We start from the raw sequence: 17,736 nt of genomic DNA on the forward strand, positions 1-17,736 counted from the left end.
CTTCATTATAAACACAAATAAATTTGTATTTTTTACACTTTGACAATAAGTCTTATGCAATAAAAAAATAATAATAAAATAAAATATTATATTATATATTGTATACAAATTCTGTTATATAATGTATTTATACATTTATTCAGATGATTAATTTTTTCTTAAGCTAATGTTCCCATAGGATCCCAAATTGGTAATACTTGAGGTTCTTGTTGGAAAACAACCAAAACTTCGTCAGGCACTAAACTTTTGTCTACTACAACTTCAAATACATATTCTTTGAACCATTCAGTCGTCATCATTAAGTATCCTTTGTCACCACGATCTTCACCCCAGGAATTTTCTACTCTCCATTTGTTTGGTTCACCACCATTCTAAGTTAATGTGCAGTAGAAAATTAAGATTACTAAAATCTTAATCAAATAAAAAAGTTATTAATTTTGGGCAAACACTTACATTTAAATTAACTCCTGTTAACACCATTGCATGTGTCATAGCTGATTCTCCATATAACATTCTTTCAGCTTTGGACATTGGAACAGACACATCAGTACCAAATACTAGTTGATAATTGTGACTAAATAGTTATAGTAAAAATAATTAAAATAAGTTAATTTGTTCATGAATTCACTAGTTATATAGTTAAAAGTAATACTTACATTTTAAGATCTTCTAAACCAAGTTTGTCAGAGAATCTTTTGCTTACTTGGCAGCCATACCAAACAGGTTCTCCTCGTTTAACAATTGAATCTTGAGCAGCTTTAATAAGAATTTCAACAGGCTGATTGTTGTACAAAACTTTTCTCCCACCAACCATGTTGTTTAACATATCTAAAGTATATAGTTGTCCGTAACAATTATTTGGTCTAGGATCAGAAACTAAACAGACCTAAAAAAATATATATTTCAGTAATATACTACAATTTAATGAGTAAAAGTCTAAATTTAATATAATTTTTGTACTTGACCTAAAATTAATAATATTATGATTCAATGATGTTATTTCTAATGAAAAATAACAAAAGAATTACAAATTAGATTATTATTAGTAGATAATTTTTTTTTAATTAATAAGTGTTGGTAAAGGTATAAAGTTAATAAAAAAAAACATTTGTTTTCAATAAACACTACAATTTATTTATGAAACCATTAGAGTAGTAATAAATAAATATTACACAAAATTTATTAGGAATTTCTAGAACTTCATTAACAATTAGGATCGCTAGTCTCAAATATTGGTAATAAAATGATATTGTGAATTAACAAGTTTCTTTTAACAACTAAATATTAAACTTACTTTGTTAGTTACATCAAATATTGGCTTTACATGTTGTTCATAAAAATCTAATGGTGTTATTGGTCCTATAGATTGATACTGCTTGGATTTGTCATAGTAGTTCCACTCAAATGTATTAGGAGGAATTCCAAAACAAATTCCAACAATTCGGTAGACGATTTCCATTTGTTCTTCAATTTTATTCTTAATCTCATTATCTGTGGCATGGTCACTTACAAGTTTATGTAATACAATTGCAAATTCTCTAAGCTATATAAAATAGTTAAATATTATTTTAAGGTATCCAATTAAATTGTATATAAATTAAAAATTATACTTTGCTATTTAATATAATATTAACAGTGGAACTAGTTTCACAGCTGAAAGACTCTGGGAAGTTTTTCTTTGGCATTAGTCCATACTTGGTTATAATATTGACTAACATGTCCCATTGACCTCCATCCTCAATTGGTTTCTAGATAGTAAAAAAATTATTTTATTTTTTAGACTTTAATTAATTTTAGTTTAAATATGATAACATACAGAGAGTAGGGTTGCTGTAGTTCTATCATCAACTGATTCTCCACGTTTTGCAGTTTGAACAATAGCATTCAAGAAATAATTACTTCTTTCAATCTAAACAAATGATAATTTATTTCCATTTTATTAAATTTAATAATTCACATATTGCGATAAAAAAATTAACTAATTTAATACAAATAATTGTATATTATTAAAAGTTAGAGTAAATAGCATACAAATAACATTTTTTTTTTTTAATGCAATACTACAATAAGGATTATAAAATTATAATAAAATATATTAACAAAATTTGATTCTTAATAATTATTAACGACAAAATAATGTTTACAAATGAAAGAAAAAGTATTACAGATATTCAATGACAATAGAATTACATAATAGCTAGGACTAAGTAATCTGTCTTAAAATATTTTCCATTAAATGTTCAGAAGGAATCATTTTTTTTAATACAACCATATAACAGGTCAAGATTATCCAAACTATACATATTTTTGTTTTTTTATTAATTCTAAATTACTAGTAAATTAATAAAAATAAACGTACCTTATCCCAAAAAAATACAAAAGCTTGACTGAATTCAAATTCTTCCAGATTAAAATGCTTGATAAATGGAACTCTTATCACATTTAAGCAAGCAAATATCCAACAGCGACCAGAACTTCTTTGATTTGTCACAGGTTTTCCTTCAGACTCAATCTAATAATTTAATTGATTACATAAATATACAATTTATTTTTCAAATTATTTATTGATATTACCTTATGGGAATAAAAATGGTGGCATTCTTGTACTCTATCCCTTGATGTAATTACTTCTGTTGGACTAACTCGAGAACAAGCATTTTGAGCTAATATGTTTTTGGAATCATTATAAAAGGCTTCACGATATTTTACAATATTTGTTTCATTAACAGTGGCTAAAAAAAATTAATAAAATAAAATGAAATACCAATTTGTGTATATGACAGTAATAATTTATTAAAAGAAAAAACCTATTTTCACTAATTTAACTTAGGAAATAACAAATTAAAAATATTTAAGAATATTAAACTAAGATATTTTTATGATATATTTACGATTACCAGTTATAAATAAAATACACGTAATTTCTTTAAATTATAATATATAGCTTTTGTAATGATGATGGAAAAATGTAGGAATGGAGAATTCGAAAACACATTTCATAGAGAAAACAATATATAAATACATTATTCAACCTTGAAACTTCCCAAATACAACAAAACAGAATTTATGCACAGCTACTCCTAACAATTTATCAAAAGAATCATGTTTTTGATGCTTCTAACTAACAAAGACAGTGAATATTGACATCTAGATTGTATCTTGCTATTCTAAGTATAGTTCTTCAATGTATTCCATTGGACACAGTAACGGTAAATTAGCTTTATTATTAAATGTTTTTCATTCCATGACATCAAAGAAGCCACTTTATTTTTGCTTATAATTTTATATATTATAACAACAGAAATAACATATGTTACACAGAAATGTGATTATATTACTTATTGAAAGTATTTAATCATTTTTCAAAATTATCAAACATTATACACGTGTTTTATTTTAGAATTTTAACTTTTTTTAGTTATATATTGTATAAAATCATTTTGTAATATTGTTTATTTTAAAGTGGTAAATAATAAAGCATATAAAATTTTAATTACAAATGCTGGGATTTAACTTTATTAACAGTAAGTATTAATAGATTTGGCACTAATAAAAGTATGATCACAGACAATCGAACAATATGTAAAAGGTTATGTTCAAGAACATCTAATATTAAAAAAATTTTAATTAAAACTTTAATTTTTTTTAAATTATATTGAAAATTCTAAATGGTCTTCAGAAGTGATAAACAGTTTTTTTTTAATTTTTATTATATAAGTTAAAAAAAAAAAATGGTTGTCCTTTACACTAATTATGGTGATATTATCTGATATAACTCAATCTTTAATATAACTAATTTTGGTTATATGACACAAAATAATAGATGAAAATTCTTAAAAGAAAATCTTAAATACTATAAAATTGAATTAAAAAATTATTATTAGTATTATATAGAACAATGATAATTTTACAATAATAAATTGCAGATTCATTATCAGCAGTTATTATCAACTATGGTTGAAGAGTAACAATAAATAATATTTGAGTGATTTAGTAAAATATTGAAAAAATATCATTTGATATTAAGGAACGCAGGCCTAAATTGTTAATTATAAGTTCTACGTTTACTTCTGATAGAAAATTTTATAAAATTATTAATATTGTCACTATATAATTACATAAGATAACTTATAAAAAAAAGGAAAATTCACTTTAGTGAGATGAAAGAAATTTTAATGATGAAAAAGTTGAGTTATGTCTAAAATGGTAGTATGGTACAATAACAGAGTGAAATGAATAGGAGAATAAACATAACCTAAATGTTTAAGTTATAAATTAATTAAAGTGTGCATTAATAAGATATGTAATGTATCATTATTTTAAATGAACATTAATTTAATGAATAAATAAGGTTTTAAAAGAGAATCATAAAAAAACTATACTTTGATTTATATGTAGTCATTCAAATATTATTAGTTAATAAAATAATAAGTTAAATAGAATGAATTGAGCAATCGATATCATACATGTAATCTTACATGCGAATCCTTTTGGACAGGATGAAGAAGAGAATAACAAACGGGTAGTGAGCCGCCTGAGAGCCCACACGGCCATTCGAGAATACTTACACGTAAACGTTTTGGACATTTTAAATTTGCTATCAAATTTTTTATTTTGAAAATCGGTGAATCTTGAGGGTCGCAAATGTAGTTGTCGTGGCGGACCGTCAGTAGACACAACCACAGTGAAATACACAAACGTGAAATGCCTGAAAAATCACAAGTTTCACGTCTACGAACTGTTAACGACACGGGGTTCCACTGATCTGTGTGTTCGAGTTTATTGAGTTATGTGCTATGTATATGAGAACGGTACAATAGAACGCATACGCACACAACAACGTTGGCAAACGAACCCATATCGGTATGGAGAGGGAAAACCGAGGCGTGTTTACTGAGTAGGTACTGACACCGGCGACCGGCATTGTACGTGGAGGCAAAAACCTGTCTTGATAGGCCGAAATTCCGATTTTCAGAAACTGCTGATATTTAACACAATTGAATGAGTAATTGAAAATAGTTACTATTTTTATCACAGCAACTTACAGTTTTATTGCATGAGATAATATTGTCAGATTACCTGCCTACAGTACTTGTACGATTCTAATTCAACCGAAAGTTTGAAATTGTTACAAAATACGATTTTAGATTACCGCATACCGTTTTTCATATTTATATGACATAAAATCTAAACACTATTATTAAATCAGTTTTCTTATTTGTTTTGACATTAGATGTGCCATATATTTGAATAGTAGTGAAGTATGTATATATTTAGTGGTCTTTTTAAGACATTATAATTGCAAGCACAAAAAGCATTTTTCGAATCAATATCTAGTGAAAGTAGAAAGGGTAAAAATATAATCAGCTAGGCAAAATTGATATCGTCTAGTTTAAAAAATGCACTGTAATTTTTAAAATGTTATAGATATTAATTATTTGTGCACATACTTGAAATAAGTTAGCAACATTGTTGATTGTCGTCACTAGTTTTCAAATACAATGAAAATGACAAAACAGAGACGATAAAAATTTACTTGATTAGTGTTTTCAACTTAAATATTTTTTTTAAAGTCTTCGAAATTGTTGCTTAGCTGCGATAAAAAGACTTAAATTTTTTAATAATAAAATAACTTAATAACAAATCCATTTCTAAAATTATGATTTTCTTTAATGGTCATTAAAGATGGCGATAGTTATCATTCAAGTAGTTCTTCATACCGTTACAATAAGTACCATTTATGGTAATTATTTTCATCTAATATATATTTTAACATTGAAAAAATTGCATAAAATATAATGGCTATTCATTTTTCATTAGTGTTTTTTTATGATTCATTTTTTAAGTAGTATATAAGAAAAAGTTATATTTCTTAGTAAATTCATGAATATAAAAAAAAGACTTATGAAAATATATTGGATATTTTTTTAAGGTTAATTCTTGTATAACTTGATGCATTTATATTATTTCTACTCGAATAAATATTACTAAACTAAATAATTAGTTTAAATTTCATTAAAATATAATATTTCTTGACCCTTATTCACTATTAAGTAACTTACAGAATCAGATTATTTATAATCTTAGTTAATTATTTAGGACTCTATTTTACCGGAAAACTAATAATTAAAATTCCGACCAACTTAAGCACTTTCAAATTTCTAATCAAAATCTTATAAAATGAATCGTTTTTACAGAGAGTGTACAAGTTGAAACGAGTATTATAAATCATTTTTAATAAAAATATAAAAAAACCTTAATAGTACCCCTTATATAAATTCAACGGAAGTTTATAGTTTGGTTTTAGTAAACAACACACATGAAATTGCTGTGAAATTTTTTTTTTATTATAACTAATTCACCCACGACACTGAACTCAACGTAAAACTTGTTTTGAACTGTAATTCTAAGAATCTGATTATTACTGTACATTTATAACGTGTTTTATAACACAATTTATTATATACATACAAATAGTCACATGAAAAAAACAACTCATCTAAGCTACGATAATTAAAGAAATTTATAATGCATGTAAGTATATATATACAATGTAGATGNCATACAAATAGTCACATGAAAAAAACAACTCATCTAAGCTACGATAATTAAAGAAATTTATAATGCATGTAAGTATATATATATACAATGTAGATAAAATTGATTACACTTTCCTTATTATAAACTACAGTAATTTTTTTATAAAAAGCTTATAAATTACAGGTAAATGAGGAAGTTTTTGTGTCGAGTTAAGCATTAAGACGGTTTCTTACATTTAAAAGTATGGTTATTATTTTAGTTATATTATTGATTAATTTTTCATAGTCAAGTATTTTCATTGGTTAATATTTTATCATTTCTGCTTTAACGTTTTACAGTTGACTTGTTAAATTTATAAACTAACGCCAATACGTGCGAAATAAGTTTAGATTATCTATCCACGATAACTAAGACTAGGTTAAAGACACATTAAATGGTCATCTATTATCTGCAAGTTTACAAATAAAAAAGTTATAGGTTTTAATTTTATTGTAAGCAAAGAAAGAATATTACAAGGGTTAATAAAATTTACCCAGAAAGTATGAAATTGTTATTTTAGAAATATATCTAGTAGAACATATTATATAATATTAAATGACTTTAACCGTGAAAAAATCGAATTTTTTTCTTCGATACGAGTCAAAAAATGATTTGAAGTATTATCCATTTTAACTTACACACGATGAAGGTATTATTTTGTTTATTATGTTTGTTTAAATTTATTAAATTGTATTTTCTGCGGTAGACGCACAATAATAGGTATATAAATATTCAGATGTTCATAGTTGATGTACTTAGTTTATTTTGAAATGTATAAATTATGCATCATTATTACATTATAATGTAACTAATAAATACATATAATGTCTTACATTATATATAACTTCCTTTACCTATAATCGGCTTATTTTAGAGAGGATTAGAAATGCTTAGTTAACTAACTTCGTAATCAGTTTAAATTATGTATTTTGTAATGATAATCTTGAAAATTTTACGCGCTAAGGGATGTATATTGTTCAATTTCTAGGGGTGCATTGTGAAGTTAAATGAAGAACAGAATTCTTATAAAAGACGGCTATTGATTGCAACAAAAAAAACCTTTTGATACTTTAAGATATACTTATGTTATTGAGTTAATGGAATATTACTACAACATAAAATCTTTGATATGCTACTACTTTACTTATGTGTATGGTATATTTTTGGATATGTACATAATTAATAATAGCCTAATACACCCAATTTATATATAAATGGAAGCGCAAAAGAATTAAAAATATTAATAAAATTCTATTTTTATTAAATCTTCTGTCGGATAGATTTAATTACATTTAACTGTAATTCAATGTTTGTGTATGAAGACAAGAAAAAACCAAATCAAATTAGTGGAACAAAATATAATCTTTTTACTTGAACAAGAAGATATGAGTAATTTATACAAAAAATGAATATTAAATATTAATATTATAAATAATAATAGATCTACGTATTATATACATTAATATATTCTGTTAAGTTAGTCTAACCAGCCAGTATAAATTTTTATTGACTTAAAAACTTAATAATGTTATTTTCAGATGTTATAGTTTTAGGGTAGTTAAGGAGTTTAATCCACATCTAAAGCAAAATATATTTCTGTGTTACTTTTTAATTCATAGCTCTGATAATAATGAACAACATAAGCATGAGCGCAAATTCAACAAAGTTTATGTAGTAGCTTTTTATTTTCCTCTTCTCTAAAATTTTTTTTAATAATATTAATATTTTTGATGAAGTTTTGGAAGAGCTAACCTCTTTAAGCACCTCATTGCATATATATTTAAGTAGTAAAATTTTCTGTTCATTTTTATTTTATGACATAAATTAATCTAAAATAATTGACAATATAAACAGATAATGATCTTAGAAAATTTAAATAAATAACTATGTTCTGAAAAAATTCTTAATATTTATTTTTCATACAAAATATAATTTTATCAACACAAATTATAATCTTTTTAAAATTAATACATATTTATATACATAATATTTTTTTTGTCTATCTTTAATAATTGTAGCTATTACAACTACTTTATTTTTTAACAGTTTTAAGTTGCATACATACATTTTTATCTTTCTATTTTCAGTCAAAAGGGAGCACAACAATATATAATTTTTCATTATTTTTGTAACATTACCATAATATTTTTAGTATTACTATATTTAGGAAATAATTTATGATAAAAAAAAAAAACAAATCTCTTAAAAATTTAAACTAAATTAAAAATTATTAAGGAGCTAAATACTCACAGTGAAAGTAAAAAATAATAAAAATGATAATCATACATAAAACAAAAAACAAATAAAATAATTTCATATAAATACAGGAACTTTTACAATTTAAATATTTTTTTTTAAATACATAAATAATGTAATCTAAATATTGACACAATGGCAAGATAATTAGGATAAAGGCGTATTATACACATTTAAATATAATTGGTATATCTTTAAGTTACTAAGAAGTTGTTACATTATTCTCTATAGAAAAATAATTAAAATTTAACAGCTGCTTTATAAATGACAAAAACTAATAATTATTTTTACATAAAATACGAAGATGAAAAAAATTATTAAGAATAACAAAAGATAAAAGGATTAAAAATTAATTTTTAAGAATATTATCAAAAGACCTTATTAAATAATGTTCTTTTCTTGTACAATATTTACATTGTTTGAGAATTTTTCAAATATTTATGCTTTTAGCAGCAAAAAATTACTTTAACATTGTGTTGTTATGAAAATCAATTTCATTTTAAGTAGAATCAATAACTAAGATTATAATAATATCTATAATACAGTAATATTTTAAAGTTAATGTAAGCAAATTTCTATGAAAAATAGTGATAGCAAATTAAATAATGTAATAACATATACATGAAAACGTAAACAACAAAATCAGTTAAATTAATTAAAGTTATTTAGAAAAATAAGTCTTTTAAACAAAATGTTAAAATGAAATGTACAACAGTCAATAGTAACAGATTTTATTTTACACAATATAATTTGCATAGAAAATTAAAAACAATTTTATTAACAAAGGCATTAAATATTTAATTGATTAGACAATTTAACTGTTAGTTAAGAATATATACAAAAACAACTAAGAAATATATATATATTTTTTTAAGTAAATGGGTTAAAAGAAAAAAAAATGATAGTCTTTTAATAGAGTTCAAAATATGTTTCCTTAATGCATATATTACAACCATTTACTTTCAGCGTACACAACCAGAAAATAATATTTTTTAATTCATGTGCCAATATTAAACATTAACAACGTATACACAAAATATTCACCATATAATAATTTGAAAAATCAAAACATCGAATGAAAAAAATAAATATGTATGCCAAAGAAAATAAATGCATAAAATATCAAGTCATTTCTTTATATAAAAAATGGTAATTCATTAATGGAAGTACAAAAGACGAATATTTTTCTAACAAATCACTAATGTTTTCAAACTTCAGTTCCGTCTTCTCCTTCATCTTCAAATAATGGGCCACCATTTTTTTTCGGTTTTGGAGGCGGTTTAGGAGGTACTTTTCGCTTTACGCTTGTTTGGCTGGCGGGCTTAAGTACACCTGTTTCAGGCGTGCCCACTCGGCTAGGCGCCCAGCTACTCCTATTCCGCGAGTCCATATCTACTATGGGAGAATAGTTGGGAGGCAATGAATTATTACTATCATTGTTCATCTCACCAGTTTGTCTGATGACATTTATTTTATCTGGAGATCTAGGGGCAGGCGATGGAACTCTGTCCAAATTCGTGTCCAATCTCGGCATAAGAGCGTTATTATGATGTAATTTGGTCTTGTGTGGAAGTGTTTGACTGTATTGCGGAGTGGGTCTGACCAAATTCNTGTGTGGAAGTGTTTGACTGTATTGCGGAGTTGGTCTGACCAAATTTCCTGTCGACTCGGCCACAGCTTTATTTAAAGACAAGACAGAACTACCATCGGCAGTAGTTCGAGGGCCTAAATTATCGTAGACTGGTTCGCATAAACGAGATAGTGGATCGTCGATCGTAGTTGCAGTGGAACTGGCCCAACTAGGAACACGTGGCCGTCTAGGTATGGTCACGTATCCTGCGGGTGGCATCGATGGTCTTGGATTGAACGGCGAGTTGGATCGGTTGTAAGGCAGTGTGCCGGAATAGATGGGACTGTGCAGTGGTGACTGGAAGGGTGGAATCGACGACACCATACTGCCAGCCGGCGAACTGTGGCCGCCACGAGGGAACGCCAGTAAATCGGGCGGGTGTGTACTTTTACGGTACGATCTGCCGTCGATGCTTCCCAGCTCATCTCCAGACTCGCCGAAACACTGATCGTCTGCATCACCTAAAATTACAAAACGCATCACCTAATTATTATAAAACAAAACCGCAAAGCGAATAAATCATTAAATAATATTAATATATATTAAAAAAAAAAAAAAAATAGAATATGGAAAGGGAAGCTGTTTTAAGGCGTCAAATCATTTATCATTAGTTCACTAATTTAAACGAAAAAATTAACATTAACAACGGCATTTTTAGAAGCGTTTTAAAACTCCTACAGATCATGCGAACAATACTTTGGATGAGGGCGTCAAATATCATCTAATGGCAGTATAATTAACTGTAAAATTATTTCACAGCTTGAGCATCAACATGTTAATAACAAAATGATGGGAATTTATATCGTCTCATAAATAGTTTATTGCGGAAAACATTGAACGATCGGGTATTATAGCTAAATACTTCTTACGGATCCGCCAGTAACGGGTAAATCACGCTTGACCTGATTCGTGATTGGCGAGTCGGCCAAGTGAACACTATTTATCTATTTTATTTCTGACGTATAATCTGTTGTTGGTCCGGTAAAAAAATATTAAATCGAGATGTTAACAAAAAACTGTTAAATTCATCACGTTATTGTTAAGTGAGACCCGGAGAGAAGACGACGAAAACCATTTTAGAATATTTATCAACGCATTTAACGACATAATCTGCTGTAAAATAATCGTACACATATAATGTGTTCAGAAAGTGATAAAAGTGCCGAGGAGTTAGTGACATACTGTAACGTAATCTGTATGTGCTGAATGTGAGAGAATAACGAGAATCTAGAAAGACACGTCGTTAGCGCATCATGACAGCTGGTAAAACGATTAACGACAAGACGTTTAAAGTATCAGTCTCGAGTGAATGCTCGAGAGGCAGCACATCATCACTACCGTGTCGATATGTCGGGCTGTTGAGAATTTTGCGTATACCTCATAAATTCCTGGTACTATTTTCATGACCACCTCGTTTCGCAATCACACGACAATTAAGTTGCCTATACTAAACCCCTAATGGCTTCACTACGGGGTAGTGTTGTTATCGACTTTATCTGTACAAATGATTATTTTCAATTATTATTGACAACTTTCAATAATAATTGAAATAATCTTATTTCTCGCATTTGGAAAATAAACAGAAATTATTCTTTGGTTTCAGAAGTATTTAATAAAAATAATGAACCGAGCAAAATGAAATTATAAAGTCAATAAATATTTCGTACAACTTTTTCGATTAGTATAAATAAGCTTTTTTTTTTTTTTTGACAGGGAAAAAAATCGGATATTTCAATACGAAGCTGAAAACAAACTTTTTTTCAAAGGTAATCAAACGTAAAAAAATAATTGAATTTAATAACGTTATGGACCTATCCAACGCAATCAATCAATCAGACTGCCCAATCAAACAACAAGCTGTTTTGTTTCCATAGGGGAACACGATGCCAGTAACAGAATATACGTGTCATAACTATTGTTGGTGAATAGAACACACCACCACATCACAGTGACTGACTAGTGTTAAGGTGGTAATTTGAAATTATTTTACAGCGATTCGAGTATGCTTTTGAGAGGGTATATAATCTGTACGTTGAAAGCATATTACACAAAGAAAATAATNAGTGTTAAGGTGGTAATTTGAAATTATTTTACAGCGATTCGAGTATGCTTTTGAGAGGGTATATAATCTGTACGTTGAAAGCACATTACACAAAGAAAATAANTGTCATAACTATTGTTGGTGAATAGAACACACCACCACATCACAGTGACTGACTAGTGTTAAGGTGGTAATTTGAAATTATTTTACAGCGATTCGAGTATGCTTTTGAGAGGGTATATAATCTGTACGTTGAAAGCATATTACACAAAGAAAATAATTTTTTTTTTTTTTAACCGTTTCTCGGTTATACCAGAAAATATAATGTTACATAACGGTAATTGTGAAATTTTTGGTATAGTGCCGCCGACCTGTGGTTTTGGTTGCGCGTACGGCGTCGTTCTTTCATGTTGTTAAGAGTTATACTTTGCGTGTGTCCTTAACATGTTAAATAGATTACGGTATTACACGTACAAAGTGTATGTTTAATTTATATATATATATATGCCATCAGGAAAGATAAGTTAAATTTTAAACTGAATCAAGACATGCGATAGGTGGAGTTTGATGGCGGCAACTATGGAATTTCTCTGTCTCGGAGAATAACGCTGAGCATATTCTGGGGACATGAAATATTGCGGATTCCAAGGACTCCGTACGTGCGGTTTCACTCTAAAACTATTTACAGTCCGAACGATATACATTTTTGACAAACAGAAATAAAATATATTGCCAACTCTACAGGATTGATAACGTGCGGCATACCAAACACACAAACAGAAAGACGCACACACGAGTGATGGTCGTCGGGTACTTTTTTACCTATCGTTTTTGCTTCAGGAGGTAAAAAGACGCGGGTCATTATCAGCAGCAGACCCAAACTGTGGAACCGCCTCGTGACACAGTGCGCTGGAATTGTAGAGGATCGATCGCACTCAGTACGTTACAGGTCGTCGTCTTCGAGCAAGTGGAGATGATGGTTCACTGGTTCAAGAATGAACGAGTGTATATTAAATTGTTTATCTTTATAAAAGTCCTAAGAGAAAGGTACGTGGTGGTCGAGTGCAACGAACTCAATTTAGATTATACACGGGAAAAAATAATCGTTTGGGCAACCACTAATATGATTCATTGTATTATATTGGACACGACAATGAAGTCATGTTAACCCTTAAGTTTATCGTAACAAAAAACATGAATCTAAGTGAACTTGTCACAAATTTCGTTGTCACGAATAATTTTTTTTAATATTATCGCAAATTTTTTTCCGTGTACACGCTATCGTTTAAAGTTATAAATATATTTAATCTGTTTTAAACAGCCGACCAAGACCTTTAGAGTTGAAATTTCTCCGAGATATATACCAAAATAATATATTCAGATACTAACCACTTATAGACGTTTCGTCCAACAGGTTTCTCTTGAGTTCTGTCATCTCCGTGCCGGTGGGCGACGATTCGTATCGCCTGGGCGGCTTTTGCACGGGATTGACCACAGCCAACAGACTTTTCTGTTGCTCGGATGGTTCGGAAACAAGCGAAGTGACGTGTCGATTGTTCACGTCGCCGTTGGAGAACCCGTTGGCATGCGATTTCTTAGACTGCATCGTCAGCGGCCGGCGTCGAAAACAGCACAGACAGCAAACGATAAGCAGCAAAATGATAATGAAAATCCCGGCCACCAAGCCCACTATGATGGGTAGCGACTCTTTGATGCTAACCGCAGTGCCCAGAATACCCTTACCGCTGCCGCCCTGTGAAAAGTAAAATACTAATGCCCATCCAACAGAAATATATGTATAAGGGCATACTTGAACTGTAACGGTGATTTTTCGCTCGTCTATCCCGGCGGCGTTTTGAGCGATGCACTTGAATTCGGATTTGCCAATTAGTCTCGACCGGGACACTGTTAGGTTAATCCATTTGGCCATGGAATTGTCCATGCTCTCGTACACTGTGAACTTGTAATCACCGTGCGAGTAATTCGATATGGGTCTGTTGTTAAACACCCACTGTACCCCAGGCATTGGTTCGCCGTCTATCTTACAGCCAATGGTCAACTCGTCGGTTTCCAGTTCGAACGTCGAACTCTGCGCTGGATACAAAATTATTGGCTGACAGGCGAACTCGTCAGGCTTGATCTTACTCCACTGTTTGTTAGCTAATCTGGCAGGTTCGGCGCACGTGGCTTCTTGGACTGAAGCCGCTTGCCCGTTCATGGCCATGGCCTAAAACAAAACGGAGAGTTATTATTTGCTGTAAAAATATTTAATAAAGGTTTAGATCAGTAGTTTATAATTACACGAACCAAATTTCTAAACGGCCGAAGTTTACAATCGCATCGCCAAGGGTTGTTTCTGATGTCCAAGTTGCCGTTAGCTAGACTGGGTATTGCCGCCAACACTTCATACTTGACGTTGGCCAGGCTGTTGTTGTTTAATATCATTGTGGTGAGTTTTGGGAGGTTGAAAAACGCCTTGGTCTCGATTTGAGATATCAGACAGTCGCTGAAGTCGACGGTTTGCAGGAAAGACATGTTACTGAACAGACCGTTGGGTATCTTTTGGATGGAGTTGCGACCCATAAAGATCCTCCTTAGGCGGAAAGCGTACCGGAAAATGTTGGGGTGCACTACGTGTATGTTGTTTTCAGAAAGGTCGAGTTCGATGAGCACTTCCAAGCCGCGGAACGCATCTTTATCTACGGATTCAATTGAACAATTCCGGGCTATGAACTTATGTAGGTTGATCAAGCCCACTGATTTGAGCGCGTCCGCGTACAGCTCCACAATGGTGTTGTGCGATATGTCTAATACTTGTATCACCTCACTAAGATTGCTAGGGATACTCGTGTAGGACGCGTTGGTGCAGTCGGCCGTCTTCAGGCCACTTATCCATCGACACTTGCACATTTGCATGTTGCATGTCATGGTCCAGTCCAGTTCTGTCTCGGAATGAGCTACATGTGACCATAACAACACGGCCGCGCCGATAAGCCAATACAAGCCAACCATTATTTACTCGTAACATCTACAATGATAAAAATAAAAACGATAAGTAATGAGATCGATTTATTTATGTTTATTACTATTTAATTATGGATGGCTATCCATAAATTACTATAGCTATAAGAAAAAACAATTAATATGACAATGTTGACTGTAGGTGTTCTATGAACCGTGATCGCGTGTTAAGTTTAAAATTATAATCATAGTACTTAGACATGTTAAACAAAAACGTTCCATAGAAAGCTCGCCTGTCCATCATTTTGTTTATTTATGTTATTAAAAGTCAAAAGCGATACAAATCGATAATAGATTACTATTATACCGAAAACACTATTTTATTAATGTGTGGCTCTATAAAAACAGTTTTTAACGCCGGCGGATAAATAATTAATTCGAAAATAGTAATTGGAGAAACGATAATAAATATTGTCATATAATTATTTTAAAGTTAAACAAAGTATGATCAAATAATTTAAAGGTGAACACACTTGAACACATAATTACTTATCCACATAAATAGTTAGATAAAGAAACTAGAGTAATCATGGTCAAACTATAAATCTTTATAGGGGTGGGATGGGGTTGTAATGAGCAAATTTGCCAACAGCTCTTTACGTAATTTTTTTTATGATTAATAAAAAAAAACAAAAATTTAAAATTACATTTCTATTCAAGTCTATTTTAATTTGTGGTAACTGATATAATTCATGGTAATTCGCCCTGATGAACGGTAGTCAGTAATAAATTATGAGACGTTTTAAATTTATAAATTTTTTTAAAAGATGTTTTAACTTTAATAAACTCATTTTAATACCTTTACGTTAAAACCAAATGTCACATAACATAAAATCTCATAACAATTCACATCAATTCAGATCTGTAAAGTACTTGAGTTAATGTATCTATTTACAGAACATTTTGTATTTGAATTATTTTTTCTATGGCATTTTAAGAAGTATTAAAAATAAGAACTTTTAGAAATATAATCATAACGTTAAATTTTCTGAACATTCTAATAATGTTTCTCAAAACTTATTTTTGAGTGGAAGAATGTGAAAAAAAATTTAGGAGAAAAATGCTCTTGCCAGTCCATGACAATTATTCATTTTAAATTTAGCGTAAAATAATAAAAAATAAAATTGTTTTTTTCTTTTTACATATATTCTATGTATCGACGTTTCTATGATAATATTGCGGTTTTCGAAATTATTTAGGGGAAAGAAAGAAAACAATTTTTTTACATAGCTAACAATGGAAATAGGTTTTTTAATATTCAATAATCTAAAAAAATAATAGAGATATTTTATCCTAAAGATGCTTAAAAATATGCGTCCATATTATATGTATGCATTTCTCGAAAAATAAAAAAATTCAAAATGTTGTGTAACGCGAATTTGGCATTAAGATGACGATATATAGATGATTGAAATATTTTATGTTTTTATGAAGTATTTGTATTCGAGAACAAATTTTTAACGGATAGAGTATTTTAATATGTATAATATATTATATTTGATATGTATATTTTAATATTTTCCATGTTGTATCAATATCTGTTTTTAAAATACGTTTCCAAAGTATCTTTACAGGTCTGTATAAAATAAACATTTTCGTAATGCAGTTGTATAACAGATACATTAATGTTGACACTATAAACTGTGGTCATCAGCTGCAGTTCGTCTGGTAGCTAGTGATCATTCCAAACGAAAATAGTATAATAATTACACTGTCTAGTTATTACAGCGTTGTACACGAACAAATCACGCAACACATTTTACACATAAAAATCGTACGGAAGTGTTTTCAACTTTTCAACATTTATTACATGATTCATTAAAAATTAATGACACTTAAATTATTATCATATGCCTATTTGACGCGACTTATTAACAAAACTGCCGTTTACAAAACTTCAGTTTGCCGTGAGGATGTTTCGCACATACTATCCTAAAATGCGGGTCCATATGGTTTGAATTGGTCCTGAATTCTTGTTCATGGAATTCAAGAATTTTTATCAGGATAGATAAAAGTAAGTGTTTTTATGAGTTGCAAATTGAATAGATTGCTAGTCGTGAATCACAGCACATTTAGACGGAATTAGAAGAGAATAGAAAAGGAAAACAACTCCCACGAGGATTAACTCGGTTAGATGTCGAATCTCATCCGTTCTGTAATATATTTGCATATCTGTCTGGCACCGACGTAAAAATAGTTTTTAAATAAA

General features: G+C 29.3%; 2 protein-coding genes across 12 annotated transcripts in view; both read right to left on the minus strand.

Moving 5' to 3' along the window:
- Positions 1-74: 74 nt before the first annotated feature.
- LOC126906643 (bleomycin hydrolase) lies at positions 75-4,816 on the minus strand. 3 transcript variants are annotated; one of them, XM_050687347.1, is made up of 9 exons: positions 4,479-4,816; positions 2,575-2,732; positions 2,360-2,512; positions 1,817-1,909; positions 1,611-1,748; positions 1,295-1,543; positions 657-886; positions 454-574; positions 75-371 (listed from the first exon to the last, which is right to left on the minus strand). In XM_050687347.1, exons 1-9 carry the CDS (start codon positions 4,585-4,587, stop codon positions 159-161), a joined length of 1,464 nt encoding a protein of 487 aa, XP_050543304.1. In that variant the 5' UTR covers positions 4,588-4,816; the 3' UTR covers positions 75-158. The 3 variants fall into 3 exon arrangements, with proteins under 3 accessions (XP_050543304.1, XP_050543300.1, XP_050543313.1); XM_050687343.1 differs by having other exon boundaries at positions 4,467-4,816; XM_050687356.1 differs by having other exon boundaries at positions 4,569-4,814.
- Positions 4,817-8,468: 3,652 nt separating this feature from the next.
- LOC126906581 (uncharacterized) overlaps positions 8,469-17,736 on the minus strand; it is an 80,667-nt gene continuing 71,399 nt past the window's right edge. For all 9 annotated transcript variants that reach the window (XM_050687288.1, XM_050687228.1, XM_050687220.1 and 6 more), the window contains 4 exons: positions 14,814-15,534; positions 14,317-14,733; positions 13,896-14,259; positions 8,469-10,926 (listed from right to left, as the gene is read on the minus strand). In XM_050687288.1, coding sequence (XP_050543245.1) covers positions 10,043-10,926; positions 13,896-14,259; positions 14,317-14,733; positions 14,814-15,518 — 2,370 coding nt within the window. In that variant the 5' untranslated portion in view covers positions 15,519-15,534 and the 3' untranslated portion in view covers positions 8,469-10,042. The remainder of the gene's footprint in view (positions 10,927-13,895; positions 14,260-14,316; positions 14,734-14,813; positions 15,535-17,736) is intronic.

The sequence above is a fragment of the Daktulosphaira vitifoliae genome, unplaced genomic scaffold, assembly GCF_025091365.1.
Source record: "Daktulosphaira vitifoliae isolate Bord-2020 unplaced genomic scaffold, ASM2509136v1 Scaffold_1, whole genome shotgun sequence".
Lineage (NCBI taxonomy): Eukaryota > Metazoa > Arthropoda > Insecta > Hemiptera > Phylloxeridae > Daktulosphaira > Daktulosphaira vitifoliae.

Bases quoted from the DNA above. Each gene is read 5' to 3' on its own strand.
- LOC126906643 (XM_050687343.1), bottom strand. From the start codon at position 4,587: ATGTCCAAAACGTTTACGTGTAAGTATTCTCGAATGGCCGTGTGGGCT. The intron at 2,733-4,466 runs GTATGATATCGA...AATTTTTTTTAG, and splicing joins ATTCGCATGTAAGATTACAT to CCACTGTTAATGAAACAAAT. The intron at 1,544-1,610 runs GTATAATTTTTA...TATTTTATATAG, and splicing joins ATATTATATTAAATAGCAAA to CTTAGAGAATTTGCAATTGT.